The sequence below is a fragment of the Poecilia mexicana genome, unplaced genomic scaffold, assembly GCF_051168715.1.
Source record: "Poecilia mexicana isolate PSO_F unplaced genomic scaffold, ASM5116871v1 scaffold_20, whole genome shotgun sequence".
NCBI lineage: Eukaryota > Metazoa > Chordata > Actinopteri > Cyprinodontiformes > Poeciliidae > Poecilia > Poecilia mexicana.
Window position 1 is genome coordinate 19,661,622 of NW_028263389.1, and position 26,870 is coordinate 19,688,491.

Here is a 26,870-nt window from a genome sequence, read left to right on the forward strand (position 1 = left end):
AGTCATATTGGCTTTAAGTCAAACACAGTTATTGCAGTTTAAGCCGCTTCCTGTGTTTCAGTAAAGTGTGATGAAATAAACAAACACTAATTGTGCAGTCTGGGAACTTCCATTCTTGCCATTGGCTAACTTAAATGACCTTTGCCGTGGGCCAGCCGCAGGCACAAAGCACATGCTGGTGAGATTTCTCAGCCTTTTGCTCTGGAAATTAATGAATAAAAAGACAGAGGACTCTCACAGTGATAATTACAAACTGAATAAATGGGTGACCTTAAATATTCATCATCATAGTTTTAAAGACAATCAAAGATTTCAGTGAAAAAATTATATCAAACTGAATTAGCGCATGAAACACGAGGTGTTTTAACACATGATGGTTCGATTGGCGACCAAAATTGTTACATTTTCATCTGGTGCGGTTCGCTTTCACACTGTTCTGTGCCAAACAAGCCAAACCCTTTGAGCAACCTGTTCCCCCCTTGTCCTGTGGGGGCGCTGCAACATGAACCACTAAAGGAAACAACACAAAGATCTCTGAGTGCCCTGTGCTATAATCCACTTCCATGCATTCAAACTTCACTTCAACTCAGCCAACAGTTTTTAGACAGACCGAAGTTCACCATTTTGGTCCGCATCAGAGTTCAATCGCATATTCACACCTCCCCAATCAAGCTGGACCTCATAGGTAGACAAGGTCCTGTCTGATGAAAACTGACTGGACAGGGCTGGTGTGAATGCAGCCATACAGATGGTAATACAACAGAACATATGTTTCCTTTTAGTTCTTCTAATTCTGAAACGTGTGGTTGAGATGAAACTTGGTAAGGCATTTCTATCAGGGTTAGTGGATGTATGGGAAGACATTTGAGCCTGTAAGCATAATTTTGAGGCCATGTGAATTTTAAAAAAATGATTACAGATGTTTGTTCTGCAATCATTCCACTCTGGGGGAAAAAATAAACTGGTTAAAATAAATAAGAAAAAGGGCCAAAGTAAAGTTTTCTCTCTGCACTGATGATCCATGATGCTCAACATTTCATCTTACAGAAATAAGACAAATGTACCAATTTTTCACATATCCACTCAAATGGATTTCAGGACTTTATTGATCAATAAAAAATATACACCAAGGAAAATATCATCATTTCCCTTTTTCCTCATATTTGATCTTCTCTTAATTTTTAAAATCTGACAATTCCAGACGAATAATCCATGATCCAATGTGACTAAATAAAAAAACAAAAAAGAAAATATAGAGCAGTCGATTTAGTTCACCAGTAAAAGTTGAGGACCACTGAGACTGTCTGTGTCCGTGTTATTCATTGAAAATCTGAAAAAAAGAACAGGTTTGGAGCGGATTTGGTTTGAACGGGAGTGAAATCACAGACTAAGTGGTCACATCCGACTCTGCTTCTTCGTAGAGTTCTGCTAGTTTCTGGAACTCGGGTCCCCAGTCCTCCAGGTAGGTGTACTCCTGCTCCGACTGCACGCCGGCAGAGTCCAACGGGCTTATGGACCCTGTGGACGAGCCCTGCCCCTCGTAAGCGTAGGTCTGGAGCGAGTCGTAGGGCGGCACGCTGGTGTCCATGTCCGCCTCCACTAGTCTCTGTTTGATGAATTCATGCACGTCCACCTCGTCCAGCTCCACCGTCGGGCTCCTGCAGGGGGGCATGCCACAGTGATTCCTCGCGTCTGGGCGAATGTCTCGTCGGAACTTGAGCTCCTCGGCAGCAGCTGGATTTCGCAAAGCAATGATGTCAAAGGCCTCTGTGTCCTCCTCTCCTCCGCCCTCGTCGTCGTACGTCACCACGTTTTCTCTGATGTCCTCTTCAGCGATGATGAGGGGTTCCTTCTTGCTCCGCTTCAGTGTAACAAAGAGAACCACGATTGCTGCAAGACAGAGAAATACAATTTTTGGTATTGATTGAAAGATAAAGCTGCCTTATAGGTAAAAGAAAACATTTACTTTGGAGCAATCAGCAACAGGAATGACTATTTTCTCCATTGATGTGAGGAAATGCTGACCTTTGAGTTGTTTCACTACAAAGAAATTGCTCTGAACTCCAATCAATTAAAGTGTGATTATGTGACTCTGTCAGGACTCTGAAATGGGTTGAGCATTGAAGTCAATACCAGGCAGTGGCTGTCATTAGCATTCTTTAAATCTAAGCTTTCTGTGGTTACAATGCAAACTTTTTAATAGTACATAGTATGTAAACTTCAGGTCACACAAGGTGCCACTCATGTAACATGAAGGTTTAACATTCCAGGAACTAAAAACACAAACATGTACGTCACCAGATTCTAGGATCCTTTACTTCTGTCCCTCATCCCTGCACAATTAAAGCAAAAAAAGTAGCAAAAGGTAAAACATTTCAGCTACTTAGTTCTGTGATTATTTCCGTCAAAGGACAGTGATCGCAAACACAACAACAGATCTACAAAACAAATGAATCAATGCCCCATTCAAAGACAAGACATGAATTTGATTAAATGTCTAAGCTGGAAGACTCAAATGTCTGCTAACCTAGAGGAGGTAATGTTAAAAAGAAGACGGGGCCAAAATTCACACAGAAATCTACTACTGAGGGTAGCTACCATCCTGCCAGTGAAACCCATCAGAGATTCACTTATCTCACCATTTTGCTAAATTTTTCCTTTGAAGTTTACCTCCAAGTTATTTGAGAAATAATTTCCCTGATTTTATAAAACAGAACTAAAATATTTATAAGAAGGCGCTGCTAAAATACCGTGGTGCAGTAGTACTTGACACGCTAGCGGCTAGCATTTACAAAGCAGCCAATCCAGAAGCAGCATTTATTTTCCTTGGTGCTGATTGGGCAATCCGTGGTAGAGCTAAAATGGTTGGTTCTGTGCAAATGTATATTTGGTGTTTGAATGTTTAAAATAAATAGTTATAAGCCTTTTTAGAGGAGTTGCTGTTCCAAAGTCCCTCACGCACAACTTGTCTTTTCCCTCAAAACTCGGGAAAAGAAAGAGGTTGCATTTCCTTTCTTACCAAACTGGGTGTCTTACGCATCAATCTTTAAGACTCAGGAAGAGTTGACTAATGAGGAATAAAACAAACTTTCCAAGTTTAAAGTTTTCTTTCAAATGACAGGTTCTAATTAGGATCTGCTTTGAGCTGCTTCATCACGCTAATGATAACCTCTTTGAAAAAGATTAAGCTCACATCAATTTACAGAAAAAAGCAACAAAGAAGACACTTTTGTACAGGTGAATTGTCTAGAAGGAGATCATTTGCAGGATTAGCTGAGAGAAGTGGGATATATCCGTCTTTTTTACGGAGGTAATGTTGCCTCACAGTTGCATCGTAAAATGTGCAAGAAGAAGAGGAAAAAACCCATAATGATACAAAGGAACATAAAGAGAGATATAACTGATAAAACTGCTTGGAAGGTGACATAAACAGAAAATTGCACATGTGCCAGAGCATTCTGTCAGGGTGAGATATCTGCTAGCTGTTAAAAGGTGTGAGACTGGAAGGAGGAGGAGTGAGGAAGGACTTATAGGACTCAGCTCTCTTAACCTAAAGCAACAAGGAGGTTTGGACTAATAAATGTACCCAGGCAACTCCTTTAGGATTCCTCTCATCTGGTGGTTATTGAAACCTATTAAACAACAAAACACTTTCAAGTTCTCCAGTTCACTTAAAGCCAGGTGAGAAAGAAAAGAGCAGGTAGATGGAAAAAGTGGGTAAAAGATGCTTTAGGCTTTATAGTCAGAGATAAAATTCAGAGAATTTAGATTTTAAACTAGATTACATTGTTTAGCCAATTACTCAACTTTCCTCTAAAGGTTTTGCAAAGTAAAAACCAGCATCACTACAACATTTTAGCTTTTATCATTCAGATTAACATATTAAGTATATTTACCATGGCTTAAATTCAGATTTTTATGTTTTGTAGCTTCAACTCCCCAAAATTATGACAGATTTTTTTCTTTACTTTTTTTAAGAGCACCCTTAGACGTATTTCCACAGATGCAATTAAAAGTTAAACACAAAGTTCAGCAAAGAAATGTTTCCTTTATAGCTTTAATTAAAAATAAATAAGTTGACTGCGCCCCAAGAAAAAGAAATTAATCATTTAGATTTGAGGCAATTTATTAATTGAAGTTGGAGGTTTGTGTTTTCGGGAAACATATCACAACCTGCACATGTGGGGAGAAGGAAGAAATCATATCCAACTTTCTTCCTGCTGAATTGGCCCGTCCGATGTGGGGTCAGAGAGGGTAACAAAATGCAATTTGTCTCCGACAGCCCTTATCGCTCTGCTAGTTTAAAACACCCAATTACAAAATGCAGAAATGTAGGGCTGCGTGAGGTGAACTGGGTCATCACTGGGGGAAATTTAACTTTTGTTCCCTTATTTTCTTCATCATGCAGATTTCAGGAACAACACATTGTTTTTCTCCACCTCCTCGTTCTCCGATCTGCACTTTAGCACATATTAGTAAGTAACTTGACTGTGACAGAGTGTTCCTGGTAAAACCGGGTCTGAGTTTTCACAAAGTGGACTGCAGTGTTAACAGTTCATCGGTTTGTTGTGTTTTTCTATCCACTCTGCTTTGTGTTGCAGAACATAAGATTCAGACGTTCGTTGTGTGGTGGTTGAGGTTCTTACACATGTCAGGCTGAGCGGACTACAGGAAGCCAAAAGGTTTTCTGAAAAACCTAAAAAAAGGAAAAGAAAAATGTATACGTTGCTAAATGCTACTGAAACTTTCACTGGACGTGGAAACAAAATGTCTCCTCCTCTTCTTCTTCTTCTTCTTCTTCTTCACTGATGCTGTTTTGATCTGATGATGGCAAACCCAGGGTGTTCAGTGCTTTTTGGGAAAGCTCCTCACGCCCACGTTTAAGTACGGTGAAAGACTGATGATGCTGTGGGCCTCTCTCTCTCTCTCTTCCCCCAACCTGGGAACTTTTCCACAACACGGCATCATGAACTCTCACTTAGTTTTTAGTCATTTGACAAAAATGATGCAGAAAGGCTTCGGGAGTCATTAAACTGGCTCTCCTCCACGGTCATCTCAGTTCACAGCCTTAAATCCTGCAGAAAACCTGCAGAGTAAGCTCAGGTTGTACAGAAGGGAATGATGAAGGGATCCTCTCTCTGCAGGCTTCAGCCTCATAAAATGTTCACAGAAGAATAAGGGCCGTCGTTCCCTAAAGCGGGATGTAAATAGTTGTAGCACCAGGAGGGCCAATAATCACTGAAGTCGCTTTTAGGCAGCATCCTCTGGATATGGAAAATTACACTGGAACAAAACAGAACTTGAATTAAACTGAAAATCTTAAATAAAACCAGTTTTCTTGTAAATCCTAATGGAAAAGACTTTAATTTAAAGGGGATGTTCTTGCTTTCCTGTATCATTTGCCAAAGGGATTCGACTGAATTTATATGACAAAGTGAAATCTATTCCCCGCCAAGCAGCCGTGTGCTCGCTCTCCTCAGCCCCTTTTTGACTGTTTAGTGATATCAAGTTGTTGATGGTTCTTAATTGTTTGATTTGAATGTAAAACCAAAAGGTTTTATTTAGTCCAAATTGCTCCAACAGTGCTCTGAAAGTCTGTTGGCTTCCTACTTATTTCAGTTCAGTTAAAATGTATCGTCTCTAAAGGGGAATTTGCTGCAGTGAATAAAAGACAAACAACCTCAAACTGTCAGCAGAAAAAGGCCGATCAAACACTGGAATTTATCAAACAGCAGCGTCGATGAAAGATTTGGGTTTTACAGGGTTTCATTCTGTACCTAACCTTGACGGCCAAAGTTAAGTCAGACGTAATAATCTTAGCTTTCCTTTCATTTTCTATATCCACTTATTCTTATGGGGTCGCAAAAGGTGTTGGTTCCCGTCTCCAGCGGTCATTGGTCAAGAGTCTTTTTATTTGTTTTCCAGTCTTGCATCAGCATATAGGTCCAACCCTTTGCTCCATTTTGAAGGCATAAAAATGCCTCTGCAAAAAGACAAGCTCTTTTAGGCGACGCGTTTTTGTCCCACTTGAAAACAAACATTTACTCCATTGCTTTTAACTCGGTGTGAAAACAGCAGATTAAGCTTATTAAAGTTTTAAATGATTGTGTTTCTGTCTTGAAAAGATCTGAACAACTGTGATAAAGTCATAACAGGCTTAAAGAAATGCGCAGAATCACTTTAAATCCTCTTTAATGTAATTACATTAAACTGACTAATGCATTTCTACACAAATGTAAAGAAATGAAGGAATGTTGTAGCAGTTATCATAACTACTCATTCTCTGTAATAAATTGTTGGAATTGAATAAATGGTTAGATGTTTAATATATTTGCCGGTTGAAACCAATTAGTACTGTGATGCTGTACCATTTTCTCTGAAACAAAATTAGTATTTGTAATTGAATCTGCTTATTAAAATTATCTAAGTTGCGTGGAAATAAAAGCATTATCCGGCGAGTCACAGCCGTTCAGAGTGAGTATTCCTCTCTGGTCCGCCACAGACTTAATTAAGGCGGCTTATTAGTGAGCGCATAGGTAAAGCACGGACATTAATCAGACAAATGGAAAACAATCAGGCATAAACAAATAACAGAGACACTCAGACATGAGCGGGGATTGAATGTATGAGCTGTGGAAATGTTATGCTCATGCTGTGACACTTTTGTTCTCAATACGATAAAAAAAAATCAACTTTTTCTGCCATCGAACGGCCATGCGGTATTGCGGTGGGCTGATTTGCTGTTTTAGTTAATTAAAATTGTGTGATTGAATCTGGTGGGACAATAAGGTGAGATATTCAAAAAGAATCAGAAAAACACATTTTTAAAGGTGATTTTCATGACTAGCAGTTCTGATTGAACAGTTTTTCCTTTGTTTGGTGAATTTGGTAACCAAATTGTCCCCAGTTAGGGTTCAAGCTTCCCAGTGTTCACCAGTTAACATACCAGTGTCTGTTTCTTGTGCACACAGAAACAGATGCTTACACTGCATGAAAATATGCAGAACTTTTTTTTTTCTCCACTGTTCCACATTAAATCAGGGAAAACTTTTCCTGTTTTAGGTCAGTTAGATTACAGTTTACAAATTCACTCCTGGACAAATACTTTTATCTTCAGGAACCTGAGATCTGATGAAATCAAAACTGAATGAGGCAGACACAATTACCCATAGAACCATCCAACTATGAAGTAAGGAGGTGGTGGCATCATGCTGTGGGGTTATTCTTCTGCAGCAAAGGCTCTCAAAACACACGGCATCGCAAGGACAGAACTGTATGCGCAAATATTGAAGCAACATTTTAAGACATTGGGCAGGAAATAAAAGCTTCTGGACAAATTGGTCCTTACTAAACCACGATGACCCTGTGTATGAATAAAAACAGAATGTGATGATTTGGGATTTCTAAATGTTTAGTTTACAAATTATTGTCTTTTTGCAAAGTTTCACTTATTTGGATTTTGATCACTGAGCAATGTTGCAGATTACTAATCCAGGGCAGCAAGAATCTTGTCAATACATTTGATTTTCCTCTAAATGTGTGTTCCCAAATGTTATTAAGCTCTGCATTCAGAGGAATCAGTGTGTTTAATCTGAGTCTGGGATAATGCAGCTGGAACACTGTGTTCACATTCTTAAAAGGAGACACACACACACACACACACACACACACACACACACACACACACACACACACACACACCAAATGTCCACCAATAAGCATAAACAAACCCTGAGAAAGCTCCATTTTGTAAGTCAAGCTGCCAAGTCTTTCTCTGCAAAGAATCATTCAAAATAAACAATGCCTGTGCATGAAGTTATCAAGAAAAATGAACCTTTTTTTTTCTAACCCACATTTGCAAATATTTTTCTTGCAAATACGTTACAGATGGGAAATAACAGCAACGCTACTGACAGTTACCTTATATGGAAGGTCATTTATTTGGCTGGCACTTACAGACAGCCTCAGGTCTCTGGGGTTACGGTATGCTTAATGGCTGAGGACACAGTGAATGCAAACGGCAACACAATTCAATCTTCCTCTACAAAAAATAAATAGGAAGCCGATATTATCACTTCCTCAGGCTCAACATGTCTGTTTGCCTTCCTCATATCTGCATTGTGCTGATGTTTAGGTATTCAGCAGGCATCCGTGACCACGACCGTTTCCTCCAAACAGCGGCGATGGCCTTTTGTTCTCCTCAGCCAGAAGCTCCGGGTTGGAGGAGGAAGACGGTCTGTATGATTACGCATAACCTTCACGCGCTAATGTCCACAGACAATCAGTAATGAGAGGAGGGAAGAGGAGAGACTCAGTTATTAGACAGTTTTATCTAATCACGTCCAAATGCGGAGACGCTGTAACACCTAACAGAGCTGATGGCTGATTGTTTACTTGTGGAAATTTAATGAGCTGCCTTTCATCTTTTTTACTTTTATTTCGGTCTTTCTGTAGACATTTCCTGCGCTTCCAGGGTTTTTTCCAATTTAACCTGTTACACCGACTGTCCACCCATCAGACGCGATCGTGTTTGCAAGTTCAAGCAAAAATCATTTGCTGTCACTGGAAATCTGGGTTGCCATAGGAACACAGTACAAATTCCCACTAAGGCAAAAGCTGTCTGGCTGCTAATACAAGCAATACTGAAAAAGTGTTTTCTGTTTTCGCAGGATTTCTGACGGTCTTTTGTATTCGCGGTGGAATGTGAAACAGAATCAGCAGGAGTGGAGGGCGTGTTGCTCCTCACGTCGGTTGTTGATGTTTGCTGCGCGACCGACGGGACGCAGCGTCTCACGCTCACAAGAGAGTAAAACTGAGCTTTTCACTGGATAATGAGATCCTGGGCACTTTCCTGTGAATGCAACAAGAAAAAGTGTTCATCTTTTAAAAGCAAGCATAGAAATATAAAAAAAACTAAAAAAGGTGGTTCTTTTTAGTTTAGTTAAAGGTGTAGAACAGCTGATTTGCACAATCAGCTGTTACACATTTTTAGCTTAACTTTATTAGTCATACTAAGAAAATGCATTTTTTATAAGTCCTTTTGAATTTTAAATTTGTTTACAAAACTGCATCTACAGTCTTTGAGTGAAGATGATGCAGCCAAATGCAAAAAGTATATTTTCAAGCTATTTCTGTAAAACACGACACAAAAAAGGAGAGAGTTTGGACTTCAGTTTAACTTCTTTCTGTAAAAGACACGGTCCAAAAAAATGTGTTTACGGAACAATCTGTTAAAACATTAGTAAATAGTTGTCTTTGCATTGGACAGGTACATCTTTTCACATTGATGTAAAAGATAGAAACTGCTTTACTTTAATAAAAATAACATTCAACTGAGTTTGAACATGTCTGTCTGTGGAGAACCTGTCCTGCAGTGGTGTTGACTTTTGCAGGAGGAAACTCACCAAACAGATGATTTCAGATCTGCTGCAGTCCAGACTTTGGGCTTTCAAACGGCTCTAACTGACAGTGGGTCTAATTTCTGAGTAGATGTGAATGAAGCCATTAATAATCAGTTAATGCTGAACATGAATCATCATTCACAGGTATAACTTTTCCCTAACATGAAAAAACTGAACACCACTAACTTTGTTCTTTTCTCAAATTTTCTTTTCTTTTTTTTTTTTTAGAGTTATTTTACCTTCAGACATGCTTGTAAAAAGTGGGATGTGTTATAGTGGGATTAGGCTGTTTAATGGGACTCCTCTGAAAGCAGCAGAATCGATTTATTGGTCAAAGTGTCGACCTCTGCTACAACAGTTGTCAATAAGCCCCTTTCAGCATGTTAGTTTAGTTTTTTCTTGCTGACCTATTGCCTTGGAGATCAAAACAATTGACAAGCAATTTGGCTGGAATCAAACAACAAAAAATATATGAAATACCAAGTGCTTTTTGAATTAGCCTTGGTTCTTCACTCAGCTCAGGGCAAAAGACTTTCTTCTTGACTGGGTTAGCTCAAGTCCAGATAAGCAGCTAAATTTAATGATTGTTGTTTTCGCTTGTCCATTGTTAGGAAATTCAGTTTCTTGGTGATATTATAATGTAATTGTACTGTTAAAGAGGCAAAATAAGCCCCTGTGTCTCTCCTGGGATTTAATTTGTTCAAACAGAAACAACAATTGTGCAAATAAAATGTTGATTCGTTTGAGAAAGAGCGATGTTCAGGGTTAGTAATGAGTTGCATCTGAATGGATTGTTGTAATTAAATACCTCCTCACCCTGTGACACTTATGGATTATATACAACGCTTGGGGTGAAGCGAGCAAAACATCTCAGATTTGTATTTGTGGAGCAGTTTGAAAAACGTATTTATTTTACATCTCCATTTCATTCCAGTTTATTTAAACTGACCTCAAACTTAGAAAAGAACCCAGCAGAACAACTGGGCTGTTTGTCTTCCACTTTTAAGGCGTCTCACTCTGACAGCTGTGTTTAGTTCTGGACACCGTTTAGGATCAGAACCAAAAGGTTCTGCTGACTAGATTGTGGGGAGTATGGGGGATGAGATGAAGAAGCAGATATTAGATAAATGAGACAATCCTCTGTGCATTTAGTGCTTAGTGTAAAGATTGTAAAGATTTGATATGAAATTCACACTCCTAATGTTTCATGTGTTCAGTGAGTTGGGGATAATTTAAAGCTAAATATACTTTTTTGTGGGGATTCATGTGTGATTAGAGATGTACCCAGTAAGACTGTCATTTTTAGTTCATGAAAGATTTAATTTATTTTTGGGGTTGTATCAGGACTTGCCCCTTTTATGTCAGAACTTTTTCAGGTCTGAGGATTTTATGAATCAAGAATCGTTTATTGTATTTATGTGATCACATATAATGAAATTCTGTTTGGTAACTCTCATTGTTATAAGAGGCCAACAAACTTTTAAATAATACATGTGCATTTGTTATTTTTTGTACAAATATACATAAACTCTGTAGAACCTCAGTTAAAATAATCCAAACTATCCTTTTACACTCTTGTAGACTATTGTTGATAGTTTGAATCCCACTAAAGCTTGTTGATGCAGATTTTACACATACTAAAAATATTAGTATCACTTTCTCACCAGTTAGTGGTCTAATTTATGTCTGATTTAGCTACATAAATCCTGAACCTGTGTATTTTAGCCAGGTTAACAATAATCTCTTCCAAATTTAGCATCTGCTTGACAGCAAAACCACCGATTACTGTTGACCTTTGGTATTTACAGGGGATAGCTGCCAATAAATAGCTTTTAACTGCCCATGTTAGTAGTTCAAATGCAAAATATACCCTGGTATGCAATAATACATACAGCATTTATTGAAAATGTTTTAAATAGTCTATGAAAACTGTGAATATTTGAATTTTCTGCAAACAATTTGGAGTCACGTTCTACAGAAAATATGTCAATACTCAAGTGGTATTCCTCTGTAATTTATGTTTTATGTACTTATGAATAAATTCAAAAAGCCCTGGTAGAGATTTAGTTTTAATTCTTTCTGGCAATGGCTTCATTGCCACCATGTTGTTCATGCAAGATAGAAACCAGCAGGATTTACTAATGATTGTGTTTAGTGACCTGAAAATGATTCAAACCAAGAAGACTAAAGATGAGATGGATGAAACAGGCATAAAAGAAAAAAAGAAGATAACAATCTCCACCTCTAGTTTCACCCAGAACAGGCAGGCGACCAGCTGAATACATTTTCCACCTTATGTTTTATGTTTCAGGTGCACAGAATAGAAAATAGCGTCCCATCGCTGTAGGATTGTTCCTGGCATCCATTCAGCCGGTGTTGACCGGTTCTGGTTTTTGATAGCCATTGTCCTGCATGTTTTAGCCGTTTGGGTGAAACTTCAGAGAATGTCTTGGAAGGACTTGTTCAAAGCCTGCAGGACACTGATGCTGAGGACCAACACTGGACACCTCCGGTTTCAGCTGCATATATTTCCCTCCTGATTGCACCGACTCTCCAGCTGAACCTTCTCTTTCCACCGGCCTCCTCCCTCTTCACTCTCTTAAGTCCTCCACATACTTTTTGACCCTCCCTGAGTTGTACTTACTCATTTGAAATTCCACCAATATCTCTCCATATCTATCCAGCCCCCTCCCCATCTCTGCCCTTGTCATACTCCTTCAACCTCCCACTCTCTAACTCCTCCACGGTCCATCTCCTCCATCCATCGCCCTAGGATACCCCCCCCCAGAAGTCCCAGCCTTCCGCGGCTCCCCAGAGCGTCTGCCCACCAACTCACCCAGCAGGATGACGATGCACAGCAGGATGGCGATCAGAGCCCCCGTGCTGAGGCCCGCAGAGGAGAAGAACGCTTCCCCCTGGCAGATCCGGATCTTGCCGTGGCGCTGGCATGGGCACACCCGCAGGGTCAAGGTGCTGGTGCCACTGAGCGATGGCTCCCCGCCATCCCACACCACGATGGGAAGCTCATAGAGCTCCTGGGTCAGATGGTTAAACCGGCGCCGCCTGGCAATGATGTTAGCTGTGCTGTCTGCAAAGACAAAATGATAAAAACGGTCATACCCTTGGGCTGAAAGACTAACTGTGCACCTCTTTCAGAGAAATATGCAATTACTTCTATATTGGTGACAATAGTTTGCTAAACTTAGTCTTGGCATTGTTTGTTGCTTTCCTTCTGAAAGCATCCAAATACAGAATTATTTACTGTGTCTGCAGCTTCTTGGCTTGCCAAGGCTAATTAATTTTAAAGGTGTTTGTTTAACTCTTCTAATATGCAACAAAAGAACAGTTTACCTTGATCTCTGCACAAACACGTCTGTTATTGCCACGTAAATAAGCAGAAATAACAGGGAGCAAAAAAAGAGCAAGACAGCCGCTGGAGATTTTCTGACAAGATCGGCAATTTGTCCCAGACAAGCAAATGTATGAGGGCTGAAGTTAATGAGAAAGGTTTGGTTTGGTGATTGTAGCAGGAAATTATTTCACACCTGAGCCTAAACGACCAGCATTTATTATACACCATTTTACTCCATAAAACGACAGTACTGACAAAGTTCAAGAGTTTCAAACTGAATGAACCCTGACCAGAGATGATCTCAATTTGATCAGAAATAAACTAAATAATATTTAGGAGTTTCATAAGGCGGCTAAAAGTGTCTCCTGTTCTTTGTCAGGTGAATCGGTCTCGTTCGTTGCCGACATCTAAACAGCAAATAACACCAACTTTGAGCTACTTCAGGTTCCATGTCACACTTTATTTATTAAATTGAGCCACTGAAGTTTCAAATTACTAACATATTTATTTTATAATGACTGTTTCCGCATTTAGGCACAACGATTTTATTAATTTTATTATTTTAAGAACAACCTAGCCAAGGTGCCCTTAACAAATATTGAATCAACTGTAATGAACATTTATTTTGTTTTTTTAGTTAAAGTTAAAGAAATGAATCTTTAGCTAAAGAAATCCATAAACAGATTGGAGAAATCACATCAAGTCAAACAAGTTAAACAACTAAATGACACAAACAGTCCCAGGGTTGAAACGCAGCTTTTAGACTTAATGTTTAAAGGAACAAAGACTCATTTGAAACTTCATAATCAACTATCAGTAGGGAAATAAAAGGTTTGATGCCTGTGCAAACCAAAAATATTGGGTTTTGCTAAAAACAAAACTCATCATGACAGTGGAAACAACAGTGAAGATATAAAGATATAAAATATAAAGATGTGGCGACAGTTTTTCTCTAACAGTTTTTAAAACTCTGTTTTTCACACAAGATGCCAACATTTTCTTAAAAAGCCAATTTAAAAAGTTTTATCCCTACATTTGCTCTTTTTTTTAAGTCCTCTCTCCGTAGGATTCATTTTACCATGTAAGACAATTCCAGAAAAAATGTACTTTGCATATATAAATTGCACAGCTTTTTTTTCTTACAGTGTAGAACGATTAGGCTAACTCAGTAAGCCTCAATTTAATAAAACATGCAAAGCAGTGAGACAGGACAGCTGAAGGGAAGGAAGAATCAATAAAATAAGTTTTGTCAGCAGGTTTCATTGTATTGATTGCAGAGTCGGGATATGTGGGCATATTTCATCCAACAATTTGCTCATATTAGCTGCTTATATAAAAACTGGGGTCTCTGTGTTCTTGGTGTCGAAGGCAAAACTTCAGCTAAGCTAACAGAGAGCATTCCTTATTTTTATTTTACTTCTCAAAGTCAAGCAAAAATGTTGAACATCTGTTTTAAATAAGAAAATATCCTTTAAGAATATCATGATTTTACATATTTTCTAAACTACTAAGGTATTTTTAATGCTGCTAATTAATTTCCGTGCCTTCTTTCCTTCTGCTGGTGAATTCTAAATTATTTAAAGAGCAACAAATTTATCACAGCCAGCTGTGCAGAACATCCTCCTCTGACCAGATGGATAAATCTGTTCACCGAGCGCCTTGTTCATTAAACTAACACACTCTGTTCACAAAGGAACGGACAGTTTGTTCAAAGTAGCACGGTCAAGTTTTAGAAAAGAAAAAAAAAAATCTGATTAATCAATTGTGGTGTAAATAAGCACATTTTCGAATAAACTCAGTACAAGACTGTATAACACACTACTGTGAACCAGGTGACACTGTGAAAGAGGCTTTTAGGTCAAAATAGTCTGCATTATGTAATATGAACACAGTTTTCAGATTAATTACATGCATTAATGATGACAGACCTAATTACAAGTCACTTATATTTACATCCATTTAGAGGCTATTTTAACAGTTACATGGCCTCTAAACAAAGACCAGGACGTATTAAAGCAGCTTGAAGCTGGGACTCTGGTGAAATGCTTGACAGATTTGAGTCTCGACTTCTTTCTGTCTTATTGGACCAGACAGAAGTCATATGTGGGAAACCACAAGGTTCAATCCTGGGGTCTCGCTCGATGTATCAAAAATAACTCAAAGAAATGTGACTTTGTAATTTGATGCCTTGAAATTGGGGGAGGGAGTCTGAGTCTCATGACCCAGGAGTCCTGCCTTCAGTCAAACGTTTGAGATCTGTAAAAACTAAAACCAAGAGGCTGAGCAACAGTTTATACCCATTACACCATCCTGAATGATGGCTAAGCAGTTAATTTGACCTTATCTATTTTTATCTATAATTTTGTACAGTTTTAAATTAACATTTATCAAGTGATGAGTGCAACATATATTTTCTATTGTCCTTTTTTCAAATGAGACATTGTTTTTGTCAGGAAAATTGCACCTAAGTTGTTTTGCTACAAATGCAATCACAAAGCTTGACACAGATTCTGTCAAAGGTTTGATCGGCGAATGAGAAAGGTCATTTACAGATGATTATTGAACGTGCCACATCTTTTCATTGGAGTATGATAACGTCAGGAGTCCTTAAAGATACTGTGGGTGAAAACTTAAGACAACTTAACTTTGGGTTTGCATACTGATGACACACTGTGCGCTGATCTCGATGTTCACGCTATTTAAGTTCTGAAAATGCTGAATCGTGCAGCAGGGCAGCCTTTGTCCCTCCGCCCGGTGAAAACACCTCCGCCGTGCTGTACTATCGAGCTGCTGCCGCTCTGAGACCTCGCCTCCCACTCCAATCTCGACTCCATCTATGAATAATTATTATGATCGACAGTTGGAAAGACATCACGTACTTCAAGCTTTATTAAGCCAGGACTCGTGTACCGCCGCATCAGCACGCAGACGGGCGGAGGCTTCAGAAGACGCAAATGGCACAGAGGAGACGGGGATTCAGAGGCTGGACGTCTGAGCAGTAAGCAGAGAGCAGGCTGGGTGACAGCCGAGGCTGAACCAGAGGAGGCTCAACAACAAAAAAAAGAAATAATCAGTGTGGTGTGTACGCGCAGGTCCTTGTACTAAACACACAGAGGAAGCTCAGATCCATTATGCTATGGTAATTCACATGAACCCATGTCTCGTCACAGGTGAGAGGAGGAGAGCGGTGTGATTGCAGAGTGAGTGTGATTAATGCCTCAGCGAGACAGACCATCTGCAGCCAAACTGCATCCACACACACACGGGACACCACGCTGAATACAAGTTTGACCGTGGCAACCGCAAAAAATGACCAGCGCTCAATAATTTGGAATCATTAGAATTATGTATTTTGCATAAACCAGGTAATACAATGGTCCAGTTTAGTAAGCCGCCCAGCAGTTTCCCCTCCACACGACACAAACACAGTAATTAGTATGCACTGCATGCGAGGCTCTCCTCACGCTCTGGTTCCGCTCGGCGCTGGCAAACAGGTTCTTTTCCCCAAAACCATCAACACAAGGCAAGAGCCACTTGGATAAGTTTCATATTCCCACAGTGCATTGCAAAATGTTGCAAAGCTGCTCCCAGTTTTGTCTTGTTACAACAGCTAAGTTTATGAGATTATTCTGAGGTAGGCGGGGAAGGGTCCAAGATATTTGGAAAATAAACGTTTTAAAAGTGTGGTGTGTGTTCGTATTCAGACGCACTGATAAAAGTTTAGCACAACCAAGTGCTTTTTTCAATATACATGCATCTTGTGTGGAAATCTGAGAAATAAGCTACAAAATAATAAAAACTCACAACATGAATAAGCTCAAGACTATGCAACCCATCAGACAGGTTAAGGAAAAGTTTGAAAACAAGAACCCACATTTTAAACATCCCAAAATGATTCATCTAAATATAGTTTTCCACCAAAACTGACAGGCTGACCAGGAAAAACAAGAAGATGCACAGATCCAGAGCTCAGGTGGGAGAATCTGTTGACATTCGTAGGAGAATGAACTGATCTGGTCTTAATGAAAGCACTGAGAGGAAACAAGGAAATTGTTGGAAGAAGACAAGGAACGCCACTGGCCGTTTGCCAAAGGTCATTCAGGTGAGACAGGAAACGTGGAAGAAGTTTCTCCAGTCAGGTCAGTCTTAAAATATTGTTTGTCTAACATGCAAAATGCTGAGCTTTCAGATCAGCAAAGGAGACAGGCGTGATAGGAGGATAAGGATAAGGAGACCAGGAAGTAATGCTGAAATAGAAGGAAAAGATTTACCCAAAGGTAGAGAGAGAGGAAGAGAGAGAGGAAGAGAGAGAGAGAGAGAGGGAGAGAGAGAGAGAGAGAGGGAGAGAGAGAGAGAGAGAAGGCTTGGGGAGCAGAAGCTCCAGTAGGAAGGTCAGCTTGGTGATGCTGCCATCAACTAATCATTCTCACTCTCCTGCTGTTAACTTTTTACTTTTGTGAACATCAAAAATAATCCCAGTCAGTTAATCTGTTTCTTGTTGTAAATTGGGCTCAAACCCCCAGTCGATCTCATTCTGCTAATCCAGGTTCTGGTTTCTTCTTGCTGCATTTCCTTAGACAGAAACTCTCCAAGTCGGCAGCAGAGATGGGTGGCGAGGCAGAGCAGATTCAGTATCCGTCAGCCTTTGACCGTAATCCAGGGACATGAAGCAGAGGTTGAAGGCAACATCAGACATACAGTAAGAGCAATCAGGGAGCAGGTAAAGGTAATGTTCAGGATCAGGAACTCAAGATAGAACAAAGGTGTGGTAGGGGGATTGATGACAGGACAGGAGGGGCAGAGCAGAGAAAATATGACAAGTGGATGAAACTTGTAGACAAAACTCAACAGATCTTTAACAATCTAGTTTATAAAACAGATGAATAACGTTGCAAGGGATGCATCTTAGGTTTTCCCTTCAGGGTTTAAGGTTTGAGATTGAATTTTTCATTAAAAAAAATAATTACTTTACTGTAATGTTGAAACTGTTTTCTGCAAAGTTAACTTTCAGGCCAAAAGTATCAAAAATAGTCAAATAAATCAATAGCACACAGACACGACACAAACGTATCTACAGAATTCGGAGTTGCCTACACATGCACTCGGTTGCGTTTCTTGTAAACGTTGGTGGGAGTGAGTAGGTGCCAATGACTGGAATCTGCAGCACTCCAGTTTGCACTTGAAAAACGGAGCTGTGGAAATCCCTTTCTGGAAGAAACGTCTCTGTTGTGTCCTAGTTTATAAGTTAAACTTTGGCTGTTTCTTCTCCAAGTTAAAGTTTGACTGTCAAGAAAAAAACCCAGTTACATTTTTAGTCTCCACTTTTACAAATATTCTTCACATTTGCAGAAACGCTTCATCTCCTCAGACAAATAGACTTTATAGTTTGGCTCTGCTTAATTACATAGTACTTCTATCAAACACCCCACAAAATATCTATTTGAATTAGATTTATAATTAGGAGGTAGCACTAAGGAAACTTAAAATACACAAAAACAGAAAACAAGTTCACACATTTGCTTGAAGTCATTACTGTCTTTTCTTAAAAATAACTGATACTCATTATGGAAATGGAAATAAGTGATGAAATGCATCCAACCTGGTATAACTCCAGCTGTTTCCAGCCTGAACGTCCTAACAGGATTTATCCCAGAGAGGATCAATTACCTGGATACCTTCAGAGGCTGAAACAAACCCAAGAACAGAAACTTCCTTTGTTTTCTACAGATGGATATCTGCAGTATTCTTCATTTTTCTTATGAGTAAAACAATTACTTGTCTCTTGAGCTACAGCTGTGAGCCAACACAAACTTCAAACACCCTAATGAGGAAGGTGTCTGGAAACTGGACCATAACTGTCTGTTTTAGTCTTTTTTGTTGTCAGTAATAAAGTCCAGTTTTCCCTGATACTTTAATTCAACTATTTCTCTCATATTAACTTTGGTGTTTGCACTTGGTTCCCTTTAGGACTCTTCAATTCAGAAAATGAACACAGCTGCAGTGCTTGGATGCTCTAATTTTCCATTTGCATGTGCTATTATATTTTGGCTTACAGCTGCTGTACAGTATAAATCTGTGTGTTGCTTAAGCTTTCCCCCGTGGCAGATTAAAAATCCCACAAAGGAAGCTGATTTTAGTATCGATAATTTAATCCTTTCATTCATACTTACTTACAAAACTTAGAATTCTGACTTTTTTTGCTTAAATTGTTTATGCACAATCAGGCAAGTTTTAAAACTCAAATCTAAGAACATATTTTGGGACAGAGATTTGATTATTTTCATATGCCATCAACATAACTCACATTCATTTGTATTTTGATATAAAAGGACAAGTTAAAGTCAAGATCCTGATGGTTTTCAGTAAGTTTTCAGTCAGAAGAGAAGAGTCTAATATTGATTCATAGCATGTGTGCGTATGACTAAATTTATAATTAAACAGAAAAAAAAATGAATGCATTCATTCTGAAAACAATAATTACACTTTACAACACTGGCTTAGTTATTACTCACAGTTATTTTCTGAAACGGAGTCATAAATCTGAGTTAATAATCCTGACCTTTAAGCAGAAGGCAACCATTGTGCTCTATTTGCAACTATTTCCTGTGTGATGTTGAGAAAACCAACATCACTCTGGAGCTCTGCCGCTCCACACAGCCCAACTCTTTCAATAGATCATCAACTGTGAGTAAAATGAGCATGACATAAAAGCTAATTGACATCCTACGTATCTGACAGCCGTCCTCTCAATACGGCCTATTAGCTGTAATATCACAGGATCCTCTCTGTGCGCATGGGAAGACGATGCTGTCAGAAATCAAGTGATCAGTTTAAACATGAGGCTTATTTATAAATCACAGCATTAATTGGTTGTTGAGGTGAGATGTGATAGAATGAGACAGATATCAAGCAGATCAAAGAGCCAGTCAAAATTTCAGCCACTGTAAACGATAAGGGAGGTTGATGTATTTAAATTGACTTCACCAAAGCAGATTTTCGCCACAGAAGGATTTCCAACTTTCTACCTAAACGTCATTTTAACAAAGATTACAGTTTCTTTGAAGCTAACATTTAGCACTAAACCACTACACTTATCTGATTCAGTGAACAAGAGCTGGCTCTCTTAGAGGTCTCAGTAGCAGAAGAATTAACCTGTTGTAATAAGATAATAGCTTGAAAGAAATCTAATATGAATAAGCGATAAAAATGTTCTGGAAAAAAATCCACAACAGTTTAGTTAATAGGCTCTCTTTATACCCATTACTGTCAAATTACCAAAAAATGAGAGGAAAGGATGAATCCACTGCAGGTATAATTGACTATTTAACTGCAGAGGTTTAAATGAGCAGAACCTCAAATTAAAAATCTAATTGTAAATTTAGCAACAACAAAAAAAAACTTCAAAAAGTCAAGTTCAGAAAGATCCTGAAATGAGATGCATAAGAGACGAGGAAGCGATTGGTGTGGATGAAAGGTAATTTTTTCAGCTGCCCAAAAACAGATGGAGGTCAGACGTACAGACGGCTGTAGGTCGGATGGTTCCCGATATAAAAAGGTATCGGCGATCAATACCTACAGCTAATTACCTCTTTATTGTAAAATAAAAGTTCAAAGTGCTGCAGTGAATCAAGTTTCAGGAAAACACTTTAATGATCAAACTGCAACTGAGAAGAAAAGGAGGTCATGAGAGAGTTACTGGTGTGAGAGACTGAAAGGGATTTTCTTCAGTTGCACAACAACGGAGGGCGGTATTAGGTCCTGGCACAGCGAAGCCACCAACTGTTAGTCTGCAACAACAGGAGTGAAAGAAGCTGCTCCGAGTGTGAAGAGCTTACTTGAATTATCAGACACAGGAGTCAACAGTACGATGCGCCGTCTGGATTTTTTCTTCTCCAAGTTCAAGTGCGAATGCAGCCTCTAATTGAGCACATTTGACTGATATCAGGAAAAGCCTGAGAGCAGCAGCTTAACTTTTCACAGGGAGCTTTATGTAGATAAGGCAGCTGGAGAGAGTAAAAGGCAAATACATAAGTAACATTAATTCAACCAGAACACGGATTATTGAAAAAGTAAATAGGTAAGCAGTGAATACAACAATATAAATATAAAACAAAATCGACATTTTTCAGCTTCATATCATGTTATAATGTTATTCCCTTCATCAAAAACATACCTGGAGTGTTACCTTGACCCGTACATGCATGTGTAAGAAATCCTTTAATCTCCGTGGCAACCATTAAGCTGTGGGTGGACTGAGCTCCACCTTCGAGTTGCAGTTTTCACGCTTCAGAGTTTCTGTCTCATAGAGCAACCCTCCATCGCATCTCCCTCCCTCAGCTCCTTCAGACTAGTGGCAGCAACGAGCAAACACCTGGTGGAACTGCAAGCTGCTTCTCAGTGCAAAGCTGGTAAAAACATTGCTAAAGAGTTGAAAAAGGAACGATGCGATGAGGTTTCAGAAAGGGCAGGAGTTCTTAAAGAGACAGAGGCCCAATTTCAAGGCATTAAATCGTGAAGTCAAATTTCTTTTAAGTCATATTTGATACATAAAGCATATATTGTTTAACAACTGAAAGTAAAAATAGCACTATGTGCATAAAAAATACACAATACCGACCCTTTAACAATTCTGGTTTCATGTTTTAGATTGTAACAAAAACAAAAATACACTCTGATCAAAGTAGAGAACACATTTTGATGGTAGGTTATAGGATATGCATTCTGATAAGGTTCCTTTTTCTATAAGCAAGTGTTAAATATTACTTTCATTAAGCCAATATGTTATTATTATTTATTATTTTTTATAATTTTTATTGATTTGATGCAATATAATGTAACATAATTCTAAATGTCAGATTTTCATTAGTTATAAGCAGAAAATCCTCATAACATCAAACGAACTAGAGTTTGATTAAAGTGGACAGAACAAGGCTGGTGTGAATGCAGCCAGAATAAAAATCCTTCAGCAATGAGTCCTGAGGAGCCGATGTTTAGAAGAAAACATTTATCAAGAGGAACAAAGACGGCATCTCATATCAAACGTCTTCTTTCTTTATACTTGTTTCTTGGGGATTTTTTCCCCCCCTCCTCTCCTTAAATTTATAGTTTTCAATTAGTAGCCTTTCATCATCAGCTTAAAGTGGAAATCTCTTTGAATTGGGAACATAAAATTCCTGAATATAACCCATTTAGGCTGCAAAGGCTTCAGGGCTGTGCTGAATTTATGGTCCTGTCTGCTTTTCCCATTTATTGTTATCTCTGCTGAGTCAACACTCACACAGGTATGATTTACTCATCTGTTCCTTTTTTATGCCTTTTGTTCAGGGCAGTAAGTTTCTGCACTTACTGTCATTGCATTTCTGAAAGAGTTATGCATTTCTACACTGAATGCCAGAACTCTGACTATTTCAGTGGGCCGTTCAAACAAGAATATTCCACTTCTCAAACGTGATGCATGTTTAAACTCTGCAAGTATGAAATTCATGTCATTCTTATAAATTATGTAGGTTTACATGATTCATATTTTCTATCAGTGAATGTCATCATTACTGCCTTAAATGCACTTCAAAGTAAAATTTCAGTGCCTGTATCTTCATTTTCTTAATTCTTGTCTTTTTTATATGTATTCAGTCATAAAATTCAGGATAGTTGCATTTCCATGTAGTTGATCTCAGGGATCAGAGGATAATATAATATCCATCCAGTATATGTTTGATCCTAAACATTTTATCAAATCAATGCTACACATGCAGTGGATAAAAGAAAAGTTGCTGAGATGCAGTCAAATACGTTCTCCGTCATTTGGCTCAGACACTGAGAAAAACCTGATGTAAGCTGATTCTCATAACCAAACATGCAGAATCATTATTTGTACCCAATTATATTTGTCCACTTGATAAGCTTTGCTCACAAACAGCTGACATCACCTTAGTGGTCTGGTTTTAACTCCCTGCTCAGACTCTCTCTCCTAGCAGTAGCATTAACCCTTGGTGTTTTCCTCCCTCATGTATGAACTGTTGCTTTAAATCCAATATTCATGTTATTTCATAGTCCTCTGGCAAGAAAAGCAGGAGGGTTGTGCTAAACAGAAACGATATCTGGAGGAAATGTCCTAATTGTGTTACTGACCGTATTTATTCAGAGTTGGGGTTTGAAAGTTAATGAGTTATAAACAAATTAAATCTGTGACTTTTGTAAACCAGAACACCATGTATTGCTGTTTTGGATGAAACATGCCGACAACACAAGCTTCTACAATGTACATCGGTTTGGGCAAAATACCCTTTTGTTCTCTCATATCTACACTGAAAAATAATTAAACAAGGAAATCCTGCCCATCCCACATAGGATTATATCAAATAATCTAATCAGAGAAAAACAAGAGCCTGTGGGCTGGCATGCATCAAGAGGTAAAGAACAAATTAAAAGGCACCGTATCTCAAAACAGCACTAAATCAAAAAAATCTGTTATTAATCCTTCATAAGAGAAGAGCTTTGAATATACATTACAGCAGGGATTTAAATTTTACAAAACAAAAATATTAAAAAGTGGATAATTTTATTCTCCTGTATACACTTAAAGCAGATCTTGTCCATGTTTTAAAGGAGCGTTTGCCAATTAGTGGCCTCTGGTTCATTCCCTGTCCAGTCACCTCGTTCCAACAGAACAAAGATAATAAATTAAACCAAATAAATCAACTGTAGACCAGCTCAGTTGATTTAAAAATGTATTTGTCTTTTGCAAAAGGTAAAACTTCAGGAAAGTTATAAACATAACAAGTATTACCAAACCTTTGACAAAATAAACATTGCTAACCAAATATAAATGATCCTGGAAGAAGTTTTTATATTAAGTTCATAGATATTCTTACTCTGAACAACTGCTAACTTGTGACCAACTGTCTTAAAATAGCATTATGTGAAAATTATCTGAATAGAGAAAATAAAAATAATTTGGTGACAAGACATAAGAAATAGCATGTCTTTCACAGCACAGTCATCATTATCACACCCAAGGTGAAAAGACAAAATATCACTTTTCAAGTAGGTGAAAGTTAAGTAGAGATTGATTCAGTTCCTGGTGTGAATATTTGGAGCCTTAGAAAAGCATCAATTCCCTTTAACCTTGTTTATATTGTTTTCATGTTTCAACCAAAAAAATTCAGATGGTTTTCAGATTTCATGTGATGCAAAGCAATGCATAATTATGAAGTAAAAAGTAAAAAAAAGATTTCAAATGGTTTTTATAACAAATACCAATCTGAAAAGTGATTGATACATAGACATTAACATCCTTCCACATTAGCACTTCTAAATGTCATCACACCAATGTTTAAAAAGATTATAGATTGTTTCAGATAAGGTCTCAAAGTGGACGAGGTTTTGTCCACTGAAACTTCCTCTGGTTGCCAGTTTTACTGGAGATTGTCTTCGACATGTGTCCTCTGTTTACAAGAAGAAAAATAAGCTAATTGCAAAGTCCTGGCTTGAAAAATTAAGGGAAACTGAATCACTAAGGCGAGTTAGCATGATGGTCAATACAATTAGCATGCTAAGGCTAGAGCAGCAGGCGTTCAGCATCGGACTGCAGGCTAGCTACCTACATCAATACCCAAACTAATTAACCAGATAATAGCTCAATAAAATCCCACAGCTTATTCCCACTGATGTAGACTTTAATTCTTGATTTTTCTAAATCTCTTTAGCTGGAATTAGTTGATAAATCATCTGTACATGACAATAATCACTGATTCATTCAAGTTCTGTCATTCGAGTGGATATTTACGTAAAAATCTGTATTTTTTTTAATCAAGATGCTAATAAGGTAAAGCCATATACAACACTTATGACTGTAATAATATCTTGTTTTAGCTGTAGATACAAAATTATTTCTTTTCCTTTTTAAATTAAAGCAGTTAAATCCTGTTTTGTTGCAAATGCTTTGTGTTCAAAGAAGTTGTTCAAGCTGTTAGATTGTGGCTCAGTTTGCCTTTTGTAATAGAAATTTGTCAAATTTTTACTCTTGCAAATTAGATTAACATCCATAATTTCCTCTGAGGAATTTGTTGATGTTGTACAGACTGATGGCTCAGAACTAAAACCACGTAACTAGAGTACTTCTCCCCTACTTTTCCCACTCATTCTTTCACTTCTGATGTTTCACTGAATTCCGTTTTTTGGGGGGTTAATAAGAGTAAAACTAGAACTTAACAACCTTCTTGTCCCATATGTTTGTTTAAAGTCAGTAGTTCTTTGTTCTCATGGAGTCTTTGCAGGCTTGGCTTTGCTTTTATTCTCTTCCACCTTGAGACTCGCTGATGGTCAAGAGGTGAGGGATGTCTGCAGAAAAGCCCTGCCTCAGAAACTCGAGGGAGGCAAAGACAGGCGTATGATGGGAAGGAATTGGACAAAGAGATAAAACGACCTATCTTGTATGATCAGGGATTTTTTTTCTTCTTTATCTCGCTACTGTGACCTTCATCTTTGTTTTTATGCTCCTCCATGGCATCCGGAGTGCCGTGAACTCCTCTTCTCTGTGGGTAACCGTGAGATCTTCTGGCTGAGAGCTTATAAAAGCCCTGTGATTGCCGACCACCCCGGGGCTAGGTATTCACCTGACACTGAAAATGGTTTCCACGGCAACGCCCGCTCGCCAGCCACAGGCAGGCTCGATATTATACACAGGAGGCGGCGACAGGGAGCGGCTGAGCGAGGTAATCCATTTGACAACACGACGCGCAAACACGGCACAGCTCTGTGACTCTGCTTAACGCAATCAGAGGGGATCCCACTGAGTCTGCAGCTTACCATGCTCACTTGTTATAAAGCGTGTGGTTTTACTGCACCACAAGGGCACGAGAGCGTCAGAACGACTTGCTGAATGCTTAAAACCCGAGCAGACGGCCAAAAAAAACCCGGAAACAAAACGAACAAACGTAAAGATCATCTCGGTTACCTCCGTTGTCCTTTAGGGTGAAGTTGGGGTTAACTGGCAGTTGGCTTGGCAGAGCAAAAGAGAATCTCTGTCCATTGGCAAAGTCGTCCTTGTCCACTGCTGTGACGGTCTGGATCAACTGAGAAACAACATGAACATACTTTTAAAATCATTACTACAACATTTTTACTTTTTTTTTGTTTTTTTTTTGTCATGCCTGGAAAGTAGAAAATCACATGAAACATTCTCCTTCAGCTGTGCACTTTGCTTGAAGCATCTAAGATTAAAAAAAAAGAAGAAGCTGCGATTTAACACTCTAGAATGGCTCCACTCAAGCTGGCAGCGGATTGGAGAAGCTCTCATGTTACTTCTGATTTGTTTGGAGACTTTTGTTTTTTTCAGTTGAGGCTCTGCTTTTATTTATTTTTTTTACACAATTGTGATTTTGGATGCTGTGCAGCTGGAAGGATTTTTGCTCTTGCTTGTTGTTTTAACCTTCATACAGTTGTTCAGATGTGCAACCGTGGCAACAAGGTGATTTTTTTATACAACCTGGAGCAGTTGATGAACTGATTAGTTTCAAAAAGATGAAATAAAACCCCAAATCCCAAAGGTGTTGAAATCATTTGGATGTGATACAGCATGAGTTCTGTTGTTAGGGAGATAATTGGGCTTTATTAGCTTTATGATTGGCAGTAACTCTATACATTTACAGTTGTAATAATTAAATGAGGACAATGACTGTAAAATCAACCAATAACTACGTTCGTAAGTTGTGGACCTTTGTAATTGAAACATTTACGACTGGATTCATTTTTCAATTGCTATGAATACTTGAGCAAATGTAAACAAACAGAAATACATTTGAAGGAAATTATATAAATTATAGAGTACGAAGCGCAGCCAGAAGAATAAGCGTGATACGCCTACATCTTTTTAGAATCAATTTAACATAAAGGGCAGCATTTACTTCTTTCCCACTATAGAACAAGAACAAAGACTAAACATCATCAGCCGGGGTGGATTTCTACGTTTTCTTTTACAATAAACTGGGAATAAAAACAACCAAAGCTGAGTTTCATATGTTTGCCACATTTTTTTGCACATATTTTCTGTTAAATCTTCATGAAGAAGACTGTCTGAATTATTCCAGATGTTTATTCCATGACAGATTTACCATTTT

At 38.5% G+C, this 26,870-nt stretch overlaps 1 protein-coding gene across 1 annotated transcript in view; it reads right to left on the bottom strand.

Moving 5' to 3' along the window:
- Positions 1–1,067: 1,067 nt before the first annotated feature.
- The window catches only part of LOC106919159 (cadherin-18-like), a 130,254-nt gene continuing 104,451 nt past the window's right edge, over positions 1,068–26,870 (bottom strand). Inside the window, exons 10-12 of the mRNA XM_088001312.1 lie at positions 25,709–25,826; positions 12,238–12,489; positions 1,068–1,890 (exon numbers count right to left, since the gene is read on the bottom strand). Of these exons, the coding sequence (XP_087857438.1) occupies positions 1,388–1,890; positions 12,238–12,489; positions 25,709–25,826 (873 nt within the window). The 3' untranslated portion in view covers positions 1,068–1,387. The remainder of the gene's footprint in view (positions 1,891–12,237; positions 12,490–25,708; positions 25,827–26,870) is intronic.